This window comes from Toxorhynchites rutilus, chromosome 2 (genome assembly GCF_029784135.1).
Source record: "Toxorhynchites rutilus septentrionalis strain SRP chromosome 2, ASM2978413v1, whole genome shotgun sequence".
Classification (NCBI taxonomy): Eukaryota; Metazoa; Arthropoda; class Insecta; order Diptera; family Culicidae; genus Toxorhynchites; species Toxorhynchites rutilus.
Genome location: NC_073745.1, coordinates 58,900,986 through 58,922,985, shown reverse-complemented (window position 1 = coordinate 58,922,985; position 22,000 = coordinate 58,900,986). Strand labels below are relative to the sequence as shown.

Sequence of the window (22,000 nt, the reverse complement as noted above, 5' to 3'; positions counted from 1 at the left end):
AGGGGGAGGAACAAAGATCGTCGATTTGTTCCGAGTTTTTGTTTAGAGGCGAATGAACTGAAAAGTTTAAACCCTCTTAAAGCCAAAAAAAGAAGAAGAAGAAGAACAAGTTTTTGTTCAGATTTTAAAATACAAATCGACATCTTTTAAAAAACAGAGCAACAGATCGTGAAGGGTCATCGCCACATTGATATGGATCATAGACATAACAGAATTTACTATTTTTCTCCGCGTATCTGTCCTTAATGCTAAAAGTATTCCGTTCGCATGTTAAGCATATAGAGTAACGCGTAATTTTCGTTACGGTTACGCTAAAATAATTATTAAAACAAAATTTACTTTGCCGTACCGTGTTCATCCTATGCAGCTGTTCCTTTTGCCAGCCCAACAGATGACTAATACATATGCACTCTGTAAGTATCCTATACGAGCACACCTATAACACCTGGTGTTCTCAAGTCCTACACCGCCAGCCACAACCATGACGAGGGAAGGTTTATGTTGCAAATATATTTAGTCAAGGAATTTCCACAATACGTAAAAATGCGTACAAACAACAACAAAACGAACACCGCTCAATATCCCGCGTAGCTCAGTTATACGCGTAAACAAAACCCGGAATGCGTGGGCGGCACGTTGTGGAGCGTGTCCTAAGCGGCACCAGTAGCTCTCACCTAGCAACGCACGGACCGTTTGGTCGATCGCAAATAAAACACTTTCGGTTTTTGTTTTGCAAACCTCTGAAGCTATTTCGGAACACAATAAAACACTAAACACTCGGAAACAAAATGTTGAAATTCAAAAACAAACTCAAAAACAAGTTCAAATCATCAAAGATAGAAAACCAACCGGACGACTTCAGTGTGCTATCGTTCGACAATGGTCGAGAAGCGTCACCGGTTCCCGCATCAGCCGCATCGGACATTTCCGAACGAGCAAACAGTTCCAGCGCAGATGGATACGGGGCTCCTGCATGCAGCCTCTACGGCAGTGATACCGATGGCGGCAGCAGCAATCAAAACTCGTCTCGCCAAAACGTTTGCTGCTACAGTTACAACTTCAACATCAACTACAATTTTTCTCCACCGCCCCATGGCAGACGAAGCCACACGCCTCCGAAATGGTGCGACGAAGAAATCTGTGAAGAGCTGAGACTGTTCGACAGCACCAGTAATCTCGTGTCGGAAAGTTCGCTAGGAGGAGTACCTTCGAAAAAAGGTAGAAATGCAAAAAAGATTCGACCGATTTCCACCGAAAGATCCAAGAGAAGTACATCCAGCATGTCTTCTAAAGTGACGCCAAGCAACCCGCGACTGATGAAGGCAGCTATGAAGGGTTCGAAGTGTCTATCGACAAGCGATTTGTCCACCTACAAAGGGAGTCCTTTGAGTGGCAGCAGTCAAGATTATCAAAACATTTGTAGCCAGCTCCAGTCGATGAAGATAAATGCGATACTTGACCAGAGGGGGACCAACTTGACGGACCATGATCGACGGATTTTGCACTGCATGGTTCTGAAACGGATCGAGGAGATCGAACGACTCGAGGAATCCATGGTAGCCAAACAGTACTGGGAACAGGAGAAAGCCTACCGGAAGACACTTCTCGACGAGCAGGAACGTAACTACAAGCAAGCAATACGGCAAAAACGTAACATCGAGAAGATTGAGATCCGAAATCGCCGACAGCGACTTGAACGACTCGAGCAGCAACAGATCGAAAAAATCCAGAACGAAATCGCGGAGAAAGATATACGCTCGAGCAGTTTGCTGAAAACGCTGGAAATCCAAAAGGGCATTAAAGAATGTGAGAAGAAAAGTCGCGAATTGAAACGTATGGAAGATGCCACCGTAATTCAGGAAGAGGAAACACTCGACAAAGACATTTGGCGTCAATCATTAGTTGACCAACTGGAGGATCGGGTTCAACGGGCCGAGGAGCTGCGCCAGAGGGTGTTAGAAGTTCACAAGCGCCGTCTGAAGATCGGTAACCAGCTGGAGAAGAAAATGCATGCTAACAATCTCAAGCAAACTCTCGCACAAGAGAAATATAAGTTGAATCAACTGAAGGAGCGAATCGTGGCCCGAGAAAGTCGTTTCCAGCGGTTTAAGGATAGCAAGAAACGCATTTTCGATCAGCTTAAGACTCGTGCCAAAACAACAGCCGCATTGAGGGATATGGTTAAGCATTCGGTTAGTCCAAATACGTGCGCCAAATCGATTGTGGGATGTCAGCAGCGGATGATTAATGTGGTGCAAGTGAAATGATTCCCCTTTAGATATTTTGCAACTTTATTCTTAACATGTGTAGTGTGGTTTGTGAAAAAATAAATTTATAATTATGTATACAGCTGTTCGATTAAATTTGGAAAGATTCATCTTTTGTACCCATATCATGGGTATCTTCTGTGCAGACATTTGAAAGTTTTACCTCATCGTTCGCAATACATCTTCTATTGAGATGTGAGGTTTCGTTTAGGCCAGTCGTATCTTGAAGTTTGCCGATAGTTCGCTGATCCCGAGTGGAAAATGTCGTCGAAAGGTCTGTTAGTTGATCTAAGATGTCTGAAACGAAACAAAAATATGCAGAACAAAGCATTACTTCAAAACTCGTTTAAGTATATTCACATTATTAGAAAAATAACAATTGATAGGCTTCAAAGGTGTAAGTGACATGTTTGATTTTCTCTTTATCGACTCTCTCTTTTGGCCATTACTTATAGCGAATTCGTTTTTAAAACTGAGTCAGTGCCAAACTGACTCTGTAATAAAAAAACGTTTTCAGTTTCACGAATGCGGTGTTTTGTTGGTGTGCGTTATATAGTCTGATTTGTTTATATTCGCGACGATAAATGTACAGTGTCGACGTCTAATGGCGATATTAATGCTTGGGAGGTAAATTATTCTCTATCAGATCAGCAGGGCCAAGTGCAGTGTAAAAATATAAAAGTTTGAATGAATGTTTTCACTTCATATTGTTTTATTACTTAAAACGTGTAGTTCTGACACTTACTTAACCATTTGTCGATGCATTTCCTTTTTTTTTTTTATTATTTTCTTTATTTTTGAGACTTTCAGCCTCCTGGGCTAGTTCGTCTCAGCGATGCATTTCCTGGTTTTTCCACAAATAATTACTATTATAATATAAAATCATCATTAGCCACAGTTTTCGTTCAATATGTTTCTGTGATATCGAAAAAAAACCTCTTATTTCATCACATGAAATAAATATTCGATACGTTAAAGTAAATTTTCATTCATAATTTTGATTTTGAAAGCAGGTTTATTCCACCTGAATATTCATCATTATTTTCGCCTCCCAATGAAAGCACACGTACCGTCTGCTCGAATATACTTTCAAAATCAGAATCCGAATTGGATTACGATTCCAATAATACAAAAGCAAAAGCAGCAGGTTTTTCATCTTCATAGTTTTTATTTTTAGATTTTCCAAAATATACTCGGAACTTGACAGTTCGGTATAGTTGTATTGGTGAACCCGAGTGCCAACCAGTGAAACATCTCAGTGCGAAACTAACAGCTTTCGGGGCGAACCAGTGCGACACTGAGTGCGAAACTGACTGAATAAAAAACGTTTTGACAGCAGTTAGTGCGGCACTGAGGTTGAAACTGAACAAAAACGAATTCGCTATTATTGTATTTGCTGTATTTCTAGAGCAACATGTCAAAAGGGCCTATCTTCTTTGATCGATTATTTTCATTTACATTCTTCAATAACTCAGCGGTAAATGCTTTTTCAGATGTGTTTGACGACGAGGAGTGTGAAAGGGAACCTCGTTTATCAAACTACATGGCAAAACTGGAGCAAAATCTGTCTGAAATGGTTATCGTGGTTATCGAAAGAGAATGTCGATGAAGAGAATCGATCAAAAAAGATAGTCCTTTTTGACATGTTGCTCTAGATAGTAAACACAAATCGGATCGTTTTGCAGCAGAGTTATTAAGGTGAAGGTGGAAGCTAGTCACAAATGGCTGCCACAATTGCGCTCATTTATTTCATCTCCATCCCTTACCCCTCGTCCGAAAATCAATAATATTGCGAAACAGTGTGACGAAAATGATCGTTTGCATACAATTCCCACCAAGTAATATTAACCAAAATTTAATCGATTACTCACCAAATATTAAATTTCCATCTGCCTTCGCAATGTATAGTGGGAAACGTCGCAAAACTCGAACTAGTGCTCTGAAAGTTAACTTTTCATTTTTCAATTTTCCGCCATTGTTTTGTTTGTATTGGTGAAAACATCTTTATTTTTTGAACACTGATGCCAGACAACATCATTGAAACATAAATAAAAACCACTCAATAAAATGTTATTTTTGAGTCATAGCGTTTCATGTTATGAAAATCAATAAAAAAAAAATCAAAAAATGAGTGGGTTATATCTATGATATAACCGCAAGGTTCACGTGGAACTACCTTAGCTTAGCAATCATTCGTTTGTATTGATTAAATTCTTGATTGAATGAAACAGTTTCCAAATTCAATTGAGTTCAATATATTTGCTCTGTGAGTGAAAAAAATGAACAAATGCCGTGTAAAGTCAATTCATTTATTGTGATTGATTGTTCTTCGTTACAAGTAAATTAAAATGACGGACCTTTTACGTTTGGTATGATGACTAGAACAAAATATATGTACGGAAGAATTATCAAACGTTTGATGAACCAGCCTAAGGCTGAAAATCTTTCCAATAAAGACAAAAAAAAATTATCAAACGATTATTTTATTTTACATTTCCCTCTGAAGTTTACATCCCAAAAGTCTACATACTTCTCGAATCTCGAATTTGCTTGAAACTGGGAAGTTCATTCGCTTCTAGTGGCTGCACGATTTTCCCAGGTTCCTAAGTTTAGAAGATCATGTTAGGACAGACATATTCCACTCTGCACAAATGCAAGCGAGGACAAAAGTACTCGCAGTTTGCATTTATTTGCAGAGCCGATTTCCCCAGAAACCTCGGTTTTGAAGTCTGTGTCAGGGAAACACATTTCAATCGGAACAAAAATACTCCCGATTTGTATGAATTCGCAATGCCGATTTCCCCACGCTTCATGGATTTGAAGTCTGTGTTAGGGAAACACATTCCAGTCGGAACAAAAATACCCCCGACTTGCATGAATTTGAAATACCGATTTCTCCAGGCACCTTGGATTAGAAATCTCCATTAGGGAACACATTTCGGTGGGAACAAAAGCTCCCCCTACTTTCGTGTGTTCTTTTTCTTCTTTTTGGCTTTAAGAGGGTTTAAACTTTTCAGTTCACTCGCCTCTAGGCTCTTTCGTGTGTTTGCAATGCCGATTTCGCTGCTTGGTTTTAAAGTCTGTGTTAGGGAACATTTTTCGATGAGAACAAAAGTCCCCCTACTTTCATGTATTTGCAATGCCGATTTCCCCAAGGCTGCTTGGTTTTGATGGCTGTGTTAGGGAAACCGTAAATCGGGCCAATCAAAACGATGCAGTTAGGGCGTTTAGATAACGCCTAATATTTTACAGTTATTCAATTGTGTATCTAATGAAAAACAACATTTTGTTAGTTGCGATAGATGCGTAGAAATATTCCCTATCAAGTGATGCAAACATCTCTCCTATCCAGTACGAAATGTTCGAGCTATAAGCATTCGAAATCTTTCATTTTTTCCTGCATGTTCTGTGTTTAGGTTTTCATTTTACCCTCCATATATTCCGGTTAGACGTAGTCCCACGTCAAAAAATCAATTAAGTTTAACACGTTGAGCCCCGACCGAAATAGGGGACCGACAATAAATTTTTCGTTTGGCCCGTGTCGGTCCTAGCGAATCGATAGTGGGTTTTTTCAAATATCATTTTGTAACTTTGTTGTTGCCGATCCCAATGCCGACACTATCCGAATGAAAAGTCTGCTGTCGGTCCGGTGAGATCGGCGCAAAAAAGACGGAAAATTCAGTGTCAGTCTCCAGGGACCGACGTGGGGCTTAACGTGTTAATGGGTCTATAATGTAATTTTTAGCAACTTGAACATTAGTTAAGAAAATTGTATTGCAGAGCTCGGAACACTGCCACGGCTACCTATGCTTTCAAAAATAGTAAACGGAAAAGTATTACAGTCAATCAAAATGCCTTGGCCAACGAAGAGAAGGGTTAAGGCTCTCCAACGTGAGTATGTGAGAACAATACGATCAACGAAGGAAAATATTGAGGAATTATCAATATCGAGTTACTGTGCGGAAGAACTTCTTGATAACAAAAGAGCCCCAAATCACTTGTGTTATAAATTTGCTCATGTTACGCCCAGAATTTTACTTCATATGCAAATACACCTTCTATATATATTTATATTTGCAATTGTTCATACATTTAACTTCAGTATTGAATTGTTATTTTTTTTTTCAAATGTATTCTAAGACTCGTGTCAGCGAAGCGTCTCACAGTCTGATAAGTGAATTGATCTATTTACGTACAAAGATCAAAACAAACGAAACAAATTGCTCTTCTCTCACAAACACTATTACCCCATTTTAACACGTGGTTTTACCTATACTACTACAAAAGCTTGCTTCCACCTTCACCTCAACGAAAGAAAAAGTTGATGAAGAGAGAATCGATCAAGTCACTTACAGTCACTTTAGTGAAATTACCAAAATTTTAGGGAGTCTTCGTAGTCTAAATTCAATGCGTACGCTAATTTAGCGAACGATCGTGTGGGAATTTCTTAAGGTTTTCAATAATCATCTTTTCTAATATCAGTATACCTATGTCCTTGAAGTGATCAAAAGAGTCTCGGCTCAAAACAGAGTCTCGGTTCATAGAAGAGCCGCTTTTGAAAAGAGTCTTGGCTCAAAAAAGAACCGCTGTTCAAAAGAGTCCCGGTGCAAGGGAGTCTCGGCTTTTCAAAAGAGTTTTGGACTAAAAAAGAGCCGCAGTTCAAAAGAGTCTCGGTTCAAAAGAGTCTCGGCTCAAAGAAGAACCGCGGTTCATAAAAGGACCGTGGTTCATGGGAGAACCGTGACGTAGTAGTAGAACACAGTTATTTATGAAAAATGCAAATACAAAATGGCCGCCGCCGTAATATAGCGATGCATATTTTTCCTCAAAACCACATCAATATGGGTATTGACTAGTAGAACACATTTATTTGTGAAAAATGCAAATGAAAAATTTTCCAATTATTTTTCATCAACTCCAACTCCCGCATATTGGTATCAAATGAATTATCATCATCAACATCATCATAAAAAAGGAGGTAAGAGATAAAAAATACATTTGATAATATTGCAGATGAAGCACGGTCATTTGTGTGGGAGGAGTTCGATGCATTCGTTGGCAAACTTCAAGCCCTACATGATCCAGACGCTGCTCCAGTAGTTAAGCTGGAGACGTACATAGGGGAACCACATTTGCAGAGAATAAGCGACCCTGCGCTTTGGAGAAATGAAAGGAACTCTGTACATCCTCGGCTCTACGAAATCGTTCTGAAAAGACTATTCCAGCGACTTCAGCGCCATGAGAGCAAATTTTCTCGAATGCAGGACATGTTTGCAGTGAAAGACGGAATAGACTTTCTTGAGACAACATCGAAAAGATGTTGATTATAAACAAAAATATGCAATGCTCATGATTGTGATGAAAATTTGTTAGAGAAAAGTTAGAATAAAGTAACATTTTTGTTATTCTATGCACAAATCAATGTTTTAAACATTCTTACGTCTTTCGTCTTTACATACCCAAATAACTCGCTTCTTGAAAAGAGCTATCGAGCCGCTCATATGAGCCGACTCGTTTCAATGAACGAGCGGCTAAGAGCCGCTCACTAAAATAAACCTTTTTACCCACCTTTAGTTTAAGCCCACGATCTTTCGCTTTTTAAGCGGACACGCATCTTTTTTGGCGCGAATACTCTCATCAGTGCTTGATTGATGACCAATCAATGAAATAACGTGTAGCTTTTGATGCAGTCGGTCTACTCAAGTATGTTAAGAGTATGTTATGGTTAAACATACATCAACGAATGAACAGTCTGGAGTACCTCGACTTGTTACTTCGAAATACGTTAAAGGCGCGCTATGTTGAATAAGAACCTCGTCCAAGCAATTGTTGTTTTAGTTGTTTATTTAAAATAATTACATTGTTAATTATTATTCAGATTAGAGAGAGAGGGCGGGGGGAATGGAGTGTTTAGCCACCATATAAACATTTATTTGCCCCCTCAACATCCACATGCAAAATTTGGTTTCATTTGCATGATAAATCTTACCGATCGAACGTTCGTGGGTTCAATCGCAAATCGATTGATCTTTACAATTTCCATTTGGCTCTTTACAATCCCCATTTTCTATAAATTTCCTATTACTTCTACCACTATAATATAAATTTATTTTCAAACAGAATTTTCGCTCAAGATTCTTGATTCACTTGCAAAAACATGTTTTTTTTTTGTCTGTACACCCAGGTTTTTTTACGCGGGGGATACGTACCTCGTAAAAAACCCGCGTAATTGGAAAATCCGCGTAAAAGAAACGCGTTAATTGGAAAATTCGAGTAAAAAAACCGCGTTAATTCGAAAATCCGCGTCAATTGGAAAATTCGCGTAAAAAACCATGTCACCTAATGATAGATATCAAATAGGACTATCCTTACGTAGAATGGAAGTAAAAAGTTGAGTTACTCGCTTCCGATAACCCGTAGTTTTCTCCTGCAATTTCGTTGATTACTGGTAGCTATAGTTCGGTTTTCCTCACGAATGAGGACATCTGCTTTTGCTAGAAGATTCCCTTGTGATGTGTACACTCTACTGCCGATGCACGTGCAGTACCACTGTTGGATCGTCCAGAGCTAAGTAGACAGGGAAATCCATTCACGAATCGCTGCCCGTAAAAACCCCATCCCGTTGCACCGACCGGCGAGCTCCCTGTTACCTAACACCTAAAATCCACGTAAGAATCGTGATAAGGTGCGGCACTAATTTCCTTCATAAGCGCTCAGCTCCGTTACAAGCCCTAATTACCGTAATAAGCTCTGAGGGAACATAAGAGAAAAATGTGAGCTGAGGGGGAGATGTGATATTGCACTGGTCTTTTTTTACGCGGGTACCGCGTAAAAAAAAACGCGTCAATTGAAAAATCCGCGTAAAAAATCCTCGTAAAAAACCGCGTAAAAAGAAACTGGGTGTATTATAGTGACTTTCAACACTTTTGGCTGGTTCGTCACTTTGATCTACCATTTCGGAAGAATGTCGGGAGTGAGAATTGAACTCGTGATCTTTAGCGTGAGAGGTATGGATGTTGCCATTACGCCAGATCGCCTCCCAAAAACATGTTTCACCGTAACATGGAATACATGTTTGATACAGAAAAGTAAATTTTCATTTCATAATTTTTATTTTCCACCTGAGAATGACTTTCGCTTCACACTAACGGAGCAGGAAGTTTAATTCCGCAAACGCAAAATCCAATTGGACTAACAACCATGTCATTGTGGAACGTATGTTTCAAACATGTAACAAAAATTTCAAAACTTTTTCTCACCATAACCATTGATTTACCGCAGAGACGAATACAACAAAATAAAGACGGAGCATTTTCTCTTCGGGTTTGGCGATTATCAACACATTTGGCCTTCCATTTTTTAATTATATAGATAGAATAGAAGATAAAGGAGTGCGTTATTTCGCCTGAAATCCATTTCCTCCTTCGAACAAAGATCAATTTCGATAGCACAAAGATCGAATGGACTAAAAAAGCTTATCATGATGTAATTCCCGAACATCTTCTTCTTCTTGGATGGCACTAACGTTCCAGTAGAACTTTTGCCTTCTCAACGTAGCATTACTTGCGTCATTTTTATTAGTAATACTTGTGTTGCGTACGCCCCTTACGTGACGCCGCACCTACTTTGGTATCACATTAACGGGAGACCTATTATTTAAAAACTATTACTAACGAAGTGAAGTTGACATTTACAAGTAGGCAGGGAAACGTCTATGCATAGGGAGAAAAAATGTAATTTCTAGATTATACTGAAAACATCAATTGAAAGAACAGGAGTGATCATTATTTGAATTTGAATTTAAAGTTTTATAAAATTTATTTGCGAGCATTAGTGTCGAGAACAGACCTTTTCGAATCCATAGATCAGGTACAAAATAACTAATTATTTAATGACTAGATCTCGATACTTTATTGAATTATGATCATTTGTAGGAATTGAATTGGGTCGTCCAGGCTGTTTAGAACATCCAACGTCAGTTTGCGGACGTGAAAAGATCAAAATCATTATTGAAATTTGCTGAAAAACGGTAAAATTTATAGAAATTAATACAAAAGAAACAATTAATACAATTGTAAAAAAACATAATTTACACAGGCTGAGTAGGTTCCAGTTAGAACAGGAAGATTCCCGATCTGGGTGAAGCTTACGAGTAACCACGAAATGTAAGCGAAGCAATTATAGATTTATAAACACTAAATGACAAACTGTAAACACTTTCAAGAAATTTTAACCGTGCCATTTGAAATACACGCGTTTAGAATTCAGAAGTTTGTTTTATCTCGTTGCTAAAGCAACAACTTGGTTAAGATTTCTATGCCGAATAACACGCCTTATATGGACTCTGGCAAGCTCTAGAATGCGCGTGACCACAGTGCAAGCCGGACGAATTTTCTTTGATGAAAAATCCCCCGGTCAGCACGGGGATCGAACCCGAACCCCCAGCATGGTAGTGTGGGACGCTAACCACTCGGCCACGGGAGCACCCAATTCTCGAACATATGGGAATTCAATTTTCCGAATTTTCCGACGTTCCTTCAGAGTTTTTCGAAAAATCTCTCCACTATATTGGCAGAGACAAACACAATAAAATAAAGACGGCTCAAATCGGACCATTCCTTCTTCGGGTTTTGCGCTTAGCAACACATTTGGCCTTCCATTTCTATTTATGTAGGTAGATACCAGTATACACTTCCATGGTCACTCTATCGCCTTCTGGAATAAATAAAATGTTCATTTTTTATCGTCTGATGCTACCTGTCCAAATACCATGACACAGGCCGTATGTTTCGTCAAACTTACGATTTTGTACTCGTCGACTATTTCCTTTAGAGACAGAGAACTGATATATCAGTCGGTTCTAAAATTTGATACGGGATCAACAGTAAATATGCTATCGAGTTTACCGAACTTTTGGCTTAAGAAAATATCAAATCTTCTTGCAGCGCTCGACACGTAACTCTCGGTTGCGCTGAGTTATCACGTGGGTCATATTTTCATGACTTGATACAGTCTTCTTTAATGATATTCCGCCAAGTACGGTCATTCAATCCAGTCTCCTTTTCCATTTTTCTCATGGAACGCAACAGAAACAACCGCATATAAAAAGCCTAATGAAGCAAGGCTAGTAGCAAATAGATAAGAAACACTCTGACGCGGAAAAACATCAACATCATAAATGTCACTGTGATACCGTGCGAGTATACGAGTTATGATTTTGTACGCGAGTACAGGAGGGTTAATCTAACACTTCCAACAAAAATTAACCGAGCAAACGTAATGCACCAGGCAAACGTATGCCGCCCGACGGTCGCTAAAACTCGGTCGGACCTTAAGAATGAATCGTATTTCATGTGTCAAACTAACCGAGCAATCAATGAAACACAAGTTTGCTTGCGAGAGACCGCGTGATATCGGCGGTTTGGGGCCAATGGGAAATTATTCTACATCCCTTGAAGCGATTGCACTTAGTATGCACTTAGTATGCACCATCCCACTCGTCCAGCCTTGGCAACATGCTGCATGCTGTGTTCGCCGTAGAGTTATGCCAGTTCGTGGTCCATTCTCCTTCCTCATATTCCGTTTTCCTGTACACCAACGTGTATTGTTCTGAACACTCGGCGTTCGAAAACACCAAGTGCTTGTGAGTCTTCTTCGAGTATCGTCCATGCTTCGTGTCTATAGAAAACAACCGGTCGAATCAGGAATTTGTGCATGGTACACTTCGTACGGGGTCGAAGTTTGTTGGACCTTAAGGATTTGCGGAGCCCATAGTAGGAACGACTTCCATTGACTACGCGTCTTCGAATTTCACGGCTGTTGTTGTTGTCAGTTGTTATCAACGAGCCAAAGAAGATAAATTCCTCTACCACCTCGAGCCCGTCGCCGATACACTTATTCGAGGTATATATAACTTGAATAAATTCAGCATATGTAAACGCTTGTGAATTTCTCACTGGTGAAAAATCACTAAAGTTGGATGCAGTTCTACTTCAGGTGAATAAATTCGGCTGTGTCGCATGTGTTTTTCCGATTATGACCACCTAGCCGGTGAAGCAGATAAACTGAATAGACTTGAGCTTGGGTAGACTGTACAATTCGTAGTTGCTCTCCCCCAGATAAACTGAATAGACTTGTTGAAAATAGTGCCCCGCATGTTTAAGCCCGATCTCCGCATCACATCTTACAGCATCACGTTGAAGAGCAGACAGGAGAGTCCATTGCCTTGTCGAAGACCCCTGTGAGTCTCAAACGATTCCGACAGATCGCCTAAGATCCGCACACTGCACCGCACACCGTTCATCGTAGCCTGGATCAGTTTTGTCAGCTTTCGGGGAAAGCTGCGTTCGTCCATGTTTCTCCATCATAAACGCCCTTGAGATCGACGAAAATGTGTTGTGTACAGATCTGTTACTCGCGGCACTTTAGGAGAATCTGCCGCAGTGTAAAAATCTGGTTCGTCGTCGAGCAGCCGGGCATGAATCCGGCCTGATAACTTTCCACAATTCTACTTACTATTGGCGATAGACGGCGAAAGAGGATCCGAGACAGAATTTTATAGGCACCATTGTAGGTAGTTCACACAATCCAGCTTGTCATCTTTTTTATAGATTTATAGACCCCGACCTTCCAATCCTCCGGTAGCTGTTCTGTGTCCCAGATCCTGACTATCAACCGGTGCATAGTTTCTACAAGTTTTCCCGGACATCCCTAACTTCACCCATCGTTGGGGGTGATACGTCGTCGTTGTTCACTACACCAGTGTAGTCCTCATCAACGCCGTCTTGGTCTCCTGCTCGGCATCCGTCGTCAAACGTTCCGTTGTCCACGCTTTAATTGCTGCTTCCAGGATGTTCCAGCGTTCATTGAGGGGAGCAGCATCCAGTTCGTCTACCCCCCGTGGTGCAGCTTCAAGACGATGTGCATATGGGGCTGTCCACATACCACGTGGACAGAAAAAGCACGATTTTAGACTCCCCCCTCCCCCTCCGTGGACAAGCGTGGACATTTTCATACTCCTACCCCCCTTTGTCCACGTGGACATTTTTCTCTTTTTAATTAAAATAACTAAGGAAATGTCTGAATCGCGCTTAAATTCCATTTAAGTTTATTTTATTTCAGGTTTTACTAGCTGTACCCTGCTGTACCAGGTAGAGAAATGAGTAGCATAACAAAGCACATGTTCCATTTAATTTTAAAATACTTGTGAGTAAACTTTTTTTTTTGTTTTTCCATTATCAGCGAAGATGTGCAGGCTATCTAGTTTGCCAACATGGAAACTAGTAATGTACAGTTGACCAGGTGAGGAACAATCCGCATCTGAATATAAACTACACAACTTCGAAGATTGATCTGGAGCTTTACTAATTGTGATTTCAAACGCCTATCGAATAAAATAAAATGGATTTAAAATTATTTTCAATATTTCAGTTCAGGTTTTTTCTAAAAAATGTGTTGATATCACATAGAATACATAGATACAATAATGTTAATTTAAGTTCACAGCTTTATTTCAGAAGTGTACTTATTCCATCTGAAAATCCAGTAATAATCCAATTAACCTGGTTGATTCGCTTTCATTCGATTCAAATGGAATTCCAGTAGAATTTATATTCTCGAGATATTCTCGATCTAAGGAAAAATTGTTTTTTCATTTTGGATTATAAACATTTAATGACATAACGATCGCACAGCAAATCGATGGACAGTTTTGAAATGTTCTATACAAGACCCAGTTATTGCTTTGACCTAGGTAGTGCGGACTGAATCAAAACGGCTGTCAAAAAAGATCCAATTGAAATGTCAAAAGAGATCCAACGATCAGGAGTGTTATTTTTCTTATGATAATCAACACTATAAAAGAGGTATTGTTGTCAAGGGCAAAAATAAGTAAAATTAAAAAATGAACGACGGCGCCAGTGGTTGTATGGTTAGCGTAACAGCCTCACAATCCGATCGGCCTGGGTTCAATCCCAGCTGGCGTCGTTGGGATTTTCTGAGGCGAAAAATCTCTGGTTACGTCTTCCTTCGGAGCGGAAGTAAAAGTTGGCCCGGCTCATGAGTTGTTGAGTCTGATAGGTAGGAACAGGTGGAGTCGCCTCCCTGATGTCGGTGATTGGCACTAAAGTGGCGGAAATAGGCCGACGAAAAATAAGCGAAGATAAAAAAAAAAAAAAAAAATGAACGAACTACATTTTTCCGTCAATTGTTTAATTAACCATTGCATCTCTAAAATAGCATCTCAGCCTTTCACTGAGCAACGCATTTTTAATGTCCCCTCTCTTTGTCATAACGTTTTTGCGAACGTAACAAAAACAAACAAAGTCAGAGTCACGTAAATGTTTACTCCTGCGATTTGGAAATATTCGATAAAAAGTGGAAGGAAGAGCTGCCAGATGATTTTTTAAAAAAGTCTGTAAAAACATGTGAATGTCTGTTAAAAATGTGGAAAAGTCTGTAAAAGTGTGCAGATCTATAGAAATGTCTTTTAACGTTAATTTTCACTTATTCATTAATACTTTGTACATCACGATGCACGTAAGATTGTATTCTGTATATATATACAGCCATTCCATGCCAAACTAATATAGTGGTTCTCAGATCTTCGTCAAAAGTGGTAATTTTGTTCTTTATCGCAAAACATTAAACTCGTATTTTTTTAATTTGTCATTAGGGTGCCCATTTCCATTTTAGGGTGATACCAAAAATCATTTTTTTCCACTTTTTCCCAAAATGACTTTTTTCAAAAATTTATAACTTTCGAACCACTCAACCGATTTAGATGATCGACATATCAAATTTAAGCCAATGAGCTTTAATTGAGAAATATTTAACTTGCATATCTATAAAAAAAAACTCGATATCAGAGATGCTATTTTTTTCGTTTTTGAAATATGATTTTGCAAAACTAATCGATGGTTCGAAAAACATTTTTTCCCCATTTTTCCCACTACAAAAAGTCATAACTTTCGAACTATTGGACCGATTCATATCATCGACATATCAATTTGAAGCTTACGAGTTATTTTTCTTTGAAAAAATATTACTTTTGCGAAAAAATAGAATTTTGTTTTTGTAATTATGGATTCAGTTAGTTTTTCATAGTTTTCTCGGTTAAAGATAGGAGCGCTATATTTTTTTATATTTTTTATGGAAAGCTGAGGATTATTTACCTAACATATCTCGATATCAGAGATGCTAAAATTATCGTTTTTAAGTTAGAATTTTGTAAATTTAACATGTTTTAAGTCTTCGATCAATATTCATATGTGACTAAACTAGACCTATGCTACTAGAATCCTATCTTCCCGCAAGTGTGAATTTTGCTTATTGGCTTCAATTTAATATATCGATCATCTAAATCGGTTCAGTAGTTCAAATGTTATGATTTTTTGCAGAAAGTTATTTTTGGACAAATGGGGAAAAATGATTTGTTTTTAAAAATCATATCTAAAAAACGAAAAAATAGCAACCCTGATATCGAGATATGTTGTGTAAAAAATCCTCAGCTTTCAAGAAAAAATATAAAAAAATATAGCGCCCTCTAGTCTAAAGTCATAAAAAATAAAAAACGACTACAATCAATAATTACAAAAATATAATTATGTTTTTCGCAAGTTAAATATTTTTTTATAAAAGGCTAGGTCAATTTTATATGTCGATCATCTAAATCGATTCAGTGATTCAAAAGTTATTAATTTTCATTTGTCATATTTGGGAAAAAGTGGAAAAAAATTATTTTTCGGACCACTTAATAACTTATGTGCTGTAAGTGTGTTTAAATGTTTCAACGATCTACACATACATACACAAACATACGCGTTGTTAATTTTTATGAAAAACAGTATTTCTCCGTTGATATATTGGACATCCACCAAGGCTTGCGGTCTTTTTTTTTATCTTCGCTTATTTTTCGTCGGCCTATTTCCGCCACTTTAGTGCCAATCACCGACATCAGGGAGGCGACTCCACCTGTTCCTACCTATCAGACTCAACAACTCATGAGCCGGGTCAACTTCTTTTACTTCCCTTCCGAAGGAAGACGTAACCAGAGATTTTTCACCTCAGAAAATCCCAACGACGCCAGCTGGGATTGAACCCAGGCTGATCGGATTGTGAAGCTGTTACGTTAACCACACAACCACTGGCGCCGTCTTAGGCTTGCGGTCTTGTCGTTGATGAAATTTATAAAAAAATGCAGTGTATATTTTCCATCCGCCATGCAAGGCTATACAAGTTTTAGATCACCACACGGCCATGAACCATGTCTGTCGTAACAATATCGAACAGTAACCCATATTTCGTCATAAGCAGACCCGAAAGCAAATGTAAGTTGTTGAAAATAGAATGAAAATTTATATTCGATGTTGTTTAAATACTTAGAAGACATAGTCCTGACCCTACTATTTTTCAATAAATCTCCTTGCATTTCAGCAAAACAATCTTATCTAGAACAGAAAATAATTATCAGAGACAATTTTCGTTCAAGATTTTTCCTTACCTGCAGAGAATGCAATTGTTCATTAATTGTGAATAACCGTATCCTCTTTTTCGTCTGCAATGATGTCGAGGCAAAAGTACTTATGTGTATGAGTTCCAAACATCATACAAACCAGATGGGCCAACAAGAAGGACTGCCGGGCCGCAGGTTGAGTATCGCTGGTCTAACGTCATGTGTATTGATATATACTAAATATAATAACTTTTCTGTATTAAAACTATGGAAAAATGTCATGGTGAGTCAAATATTTTTGATGTGATGAATAGATGTGATGAATGTTTTACAGATATGTCTGTAAATTTACAAACATATTTGTAAATCTGGCATCTCTGGTGGTCTGAGAATTTATTGCAAGAAATCGCTTGAAAACATGCATGAATTTGCTTGAGAATGAAGTGGATTGAGTCCGCACCACTTAGGCTTTGACAAATGCATCGTTTTATGACAGTTACAGCGTTCCAAAACCCACTCAACATTTTCGATGTTGCTTTCTGGTCCTTTATTTTTTTTTATTGAGTGCAGATCCTTGGCCACTCCGGAATATGATCGATCACAGCAAATGCCGATTCATCATCACTCTGAATTTCCGATTCACCTTTAGTCTGTAGCGCAATACGAAACCTTTTCCGCAATAGTTCGGAAAATTAGGGTATTGAAAGCGTATCAAAATATTTTATTATTTTTCAAATCCTTATCGACCATTCTGCAATTCATTAACCTTTTGCGGTCGTATGTCTGTTTTCAGCAACCATAGCGAGGAATCATACTAAATACTTTATCCAACCGCATGCAATAATTTACACTACTTCTGTACGAATTTTAATGTCTAGTGAATTTGATCATGCAATAAAACGCAGTTTTCTATGGATAATAGATAACGGTACTTGGTGTAAACAAAAGATTATTAGCGTGGAGAGATAAACGGATCATAGGAAATTATGTCAACTAGTGGTGCATAAATCATCTTTCGTAAATGTAAATATATCCTAGAAATTGAAACATTCCAATACTTTGAAAAATTGTTACTTTTCAAGAAAAGTAATTCAAAAAAATGGTTTTACACGTAATTTTGCATGAAAAACTACAGACATTTTCGTTCTAAAACTAACTGTTCTCGAGTTAGAAAAAAATCTATAGAAAATTATATTTGATGAATAAACCATATGCGTAATATCATGAAAACTCAACCATTATGGAATTGTTTCATTTTTATAGTTTTTGGTTATGAACGTATATGTATAGCCCGTAACTATAAAAGTCATAGGATCATAGGAAATAGCCCGGTTGTTCACAGTTTACGTGAGTTATTTTCAGAATATGGATTTTAGTGAAGAAGTCCAATGATCTAGTAAATATATATGGAGCACTCTCAGTAAATATCTGACTCTCATCTCAATCAGTTTATTGATAATTATGGAATACTCAGGTTGGGCGGAGTTTTGAAATTCTTGAATACGAAACCTTTTTTATTCAATTTCGAGTGTATCGGTGATTCTATTTGAAATATTTATTCTTCGTGTCCACGTGGACATAGTCTATACCCCCTCCCCCTCTCCGTGGACAAGCGTGGACATTCTGATACCCCCCCCCCCCAAAGTTGTCCACGTGGTATGTGGACAGCCCCTATGTTGCAGTAACGTTCGGTTCCATTATACAATAGCATATCTCAACTATTCACAGGCAGTTTCAACATTCAACGTAATTTATTGTCATTTTCTACAGTATTGCTTTCATACTTTGCGAGCGATGCGCTAATATCAATATGAGATGTTCATGAATGTTCGAATGTTCGCATTCTGAAATGTGTTCGCGACCGACAGCGCGAAAGAGGAGCAAGTGTTCCCTAATTCCAAATTTCATTTCCATCCCTATCCTTTTCCTATTCAAACCACTCCCTCCCTTCTGAAATGCAGTGTGTGGTGCATTACACAACCACAACCAGCAGCGGAACCCGAAATACAGTTCCCGAATGCATACGAACAAAATGAAAGTGCATACTGTTTACTACCAATGCCATACGAGCATTCCAAAGGTTTTATGGATTGGAAGAAAAAACCGAACAATTATAAACTTCTCCCACTTTCTAAATTGATTTATAGTCAGGCTTCAGAGATGTGCAATCAGAATCAGACCGCTTGCTTTGCTGATTTATTGATAAAAACTCACCAGTAATTTGTAGGTTCATATCGCTTTTGAAGCTCTCGAAGAACTCTTCCGTTTGTTTGCTCTGCTGTCGCCTAAACATAGCCACTCGAAGGCTGTTCCGCTTGACAAGTTTATTCGATCTATTGTTCCTACCCTTCTCCGGTGTAGTTTCGGAACGTTTTCGAAGCTGAGTTGCTGTAGTATCGGAAAAACTATTTTGTCCCTGAAAGCATACCGCCGTTGCGTTCCGCTTTGATCGATCACCTCGTCGGCTACGGTACAAAATGCTGGTCATCGACTGGATCTGAACACTGTTCGAAAAAAACTCTTCCACACTGCGATTCACTTCCTTTTCTTCATCCGTCTGAGCAATCGTTTCCGACTGCTTGTGGTCTCCGGGGTCTTTCACAGTTTCTTTCATCAGGCCAGAACTGATAACATGCTGGATTTTCCTCAGCTTCGACAGCATTATCCGAAATCGTTTCAGAATCCGACCGCTATCGATCGTAGCATCATCGATAAAACATTTCACAATTGCTTTACATTCCATGATCATCATCTTAAAATCTTCGAAATAGATTTGCAGTGGCTCTCGTTCCAATCCCAGCTCTGATGAGTTCAATTCTACGTGTTGCTTAAAAACGTTTGATTTACGAATTAGTCTTTGGGCATCCGTCGTGTTGAAATTAAGCTTAAGGCAATCAATTCCACTATCAAGGATTTCAATCAACGCCAAAGCAAACGCATTGCTGTCAATAAACTTTTGAACGTGGTACCGGAGTGACGATGTTTCCTCCAGCCAATGCTGTTCCAGCAACTTTGTGTGGTAATTGCAGGGAACGTAAATTGATGGGATGAGGTAAGAATCGAGAGCTTCAACCGAAGCGAGACAACTTCGAATTGTGGAAGCGGCTGAAATGATATAATAAGATTATTGTTAAATGTTATGTATTATCGCATCTCACCTTTATTGTTATCAGCATACGATATCGCAAATAGCCCAATTTGCATTATTTGATCAACCACACTGTCAAAGCGATCGATTATTTCGTCAATCTGCTCCTGTGTGTTGCCTTCGACAACCACTTCCCTAATGCTCCCAATAAGATTGTTATCCATTTCAGCGAAAGTATCGTATACTAAACCAAGCAAACAGTCATTAACCTGCGTTTCTAACTGGTAAATGGCGCTTTCCAGCACGTTAGCTCTCAGGCATCGGTTTTGGGCATTTGGTGATCCCTCCCCCTCGATAAGGGTCGACTCTTTTTCCAGAGCTATACATTCTCTCAGCACCTTCTGGCACACCGCTGTCAACCGGCTCCGTTCGTTATCCTCGAGTACGTTTCCAAACGCGAAGGTTTGTGTTATCAGTGCCTCCACAACGGAACGAATTTTAGTGCATTGCAACATAGCTTCTGCATCCTGTTCCGCCTGATTGATTTCTCCGTCTTCGAATGTAACCGTTAAAGAACCGATGAGATTGAGCGCTAAATCCAAAAAACTAACGAAAGATGATTCTGTTGTACGGTATTCATGCTCAACCAGTGCTTCATCTTGCGCGACAGATTTTATCTTCGATATGCACCAGATAATTCTGTCCAGAAAGCACTGTCGTGTTGACTACAATTCAAAACGACTCAATTTACACAGGTGATTCAACCTTCATCATAGTATTCGTTACTTACAGAAAGAACGCAACGCATTTCCTGCTCGATTTTCAAGGTTTGTTCCAAATATCGAATGCAAATAACAATCTGAGACAAACAAAGGAAGGACATCTCAACGACCGCTATGTTGTTGCATGATTCAAAAACCAAAAACTTGTGCAATACGTTGAACAACTCGGAAAAATCCCCACAAACGTCCTGAAATGAAATCGTTTAGAACTCAGATTTCAAATACGAACCTAAACCGTTGGCGCTAACATTTAACCAATTGATGTCACTGCGCTTCGAGGAGATGAAGCCACGATATAGATTCTCCTGGGCGACTTGAATAGCTTTCTGAAGTTCTGGGATCATTTTCTCCGGCAATAAATTCCACTTCTATAGTACGAAACCGTTCATCCACGAAACGGCCCACGAACAAACGATCGACGGTTTTTGTAAAAGAAGCGCTCACAAGTAAATACGTCAAGCAGAAACCAGGGGTTAGACATCAATTGAATATAGGCTACCCAAAATCAAAATCAATATGGCGTCATTTGTTTATCAACATATCATTTACGAGGATTGAAATCGAAAAATGCGTTGCTTTATTCTAACTGCATGAGCGATTTTCATATTTCGGTTTCACATGGAGGTGTTCACATTTAACATGGAGTTTAAAGTTAGCCACTATTCGACTATATAACCGGACCGAGTTGTAAACAACAGTAATTGATTGAACCAAAATGTCAGTAAACCGCAGCAATATTGGGTACACTGGCAATATGAGGGATTTGACGTTTTAGTCGTACCCCTGGCAGAAACCGATGTGAGCGCCTGCTGGTTGTGAATTGTTGTATCACGATATGTATGCTACACAGTGAAAAATTTCGAGGGTAAATTTATGCATCACAAATTGAAATGTAGCAACAAAACTGACGAATTTACGCAAAGCTACAATGTTTGGATTTCGATCAATATCGAATGATACACAATGTGTCATGAAAGTAACCTCTCACGAACATATAACCAAACATGAGTGGATCTTTCAGATACTTGTATGAATGACAGTAATCACTTGTGTTACACTAAATGATTAAACCAAGAGATGAACGAAGACTGTTGTTTGCATATTCGAGCTGTATCAAACATCGCACACCATTTTCGAAGCCTGCATACAAGTTTGAACCGTATATACCGTCCCCAGGTGTATGGCACGACTATCGCTATCTCACTCTACCTACCGTCACCGCCTATCTCACTATCCCTCTGTTGTAAAAGTCCATCGTCGACTTCACGATATGTCAGATGGTGGTAAATTGGTAATTCGCGATGACAGAAAAATAGTGTCGACGTCTGGTGGCGACTTCAAATTAGGACCATAATTTGGGTCCCAAACACGTTAGTGTAATCTCTATCAGATTAGAAGACACGAAGCCGGT

General features: G+C 38.9%; 2 protein-coding genes across 2 annotated transcripts; one reads left to right on the top strand and one right to left on the bottom strand.

The window, feature by feature from the left end:
- Positions 1 to 615: 615 nt before the first annotated feature.
- Positions 616 to 2,312, top strand: LOC129767805 (uncharacterized). Its single transcript, XM_055769013.1, has one exon. It carries the CDS (start codon positions 789 to 791, stop codon positions 2,265 to 2,267), a length of 1,479 nt encoding a protein of 492 aa, XP_055624988.1. The 5' UTR covers positions 616 to 788; the 3' UTR covers positions 2,268 to 2,312.
- LOC129767800 (serendipity locus protein alpha-like) lies at positions 2,248 to 21,336 on the bottom strand. The gene is made up of 5 exons (XM_055769007.1): positions 20,838 to 21,336; positions 20,598 to 20,777; positions 19,878 to 20,532; positions 18,934 to 19,824; positions 2,248 to 2,564 (listed from the first exon to the last, which is right to left on the bottom strand). Exons 1-5 carry the CDS (start codon positions 20,931 to 20,933, stop codon positions 2,359 to 2,361), a joined length of 2,028 nt encoding a protein of 675 aa, XP_055624982.1. The 5' UTR covers positions 20,934 to 21,336; the 3' UTR covers positions 2,248 to 2,358.
- Positions 21,337 to 22,000: the final 664 nt, after the last annotated feature.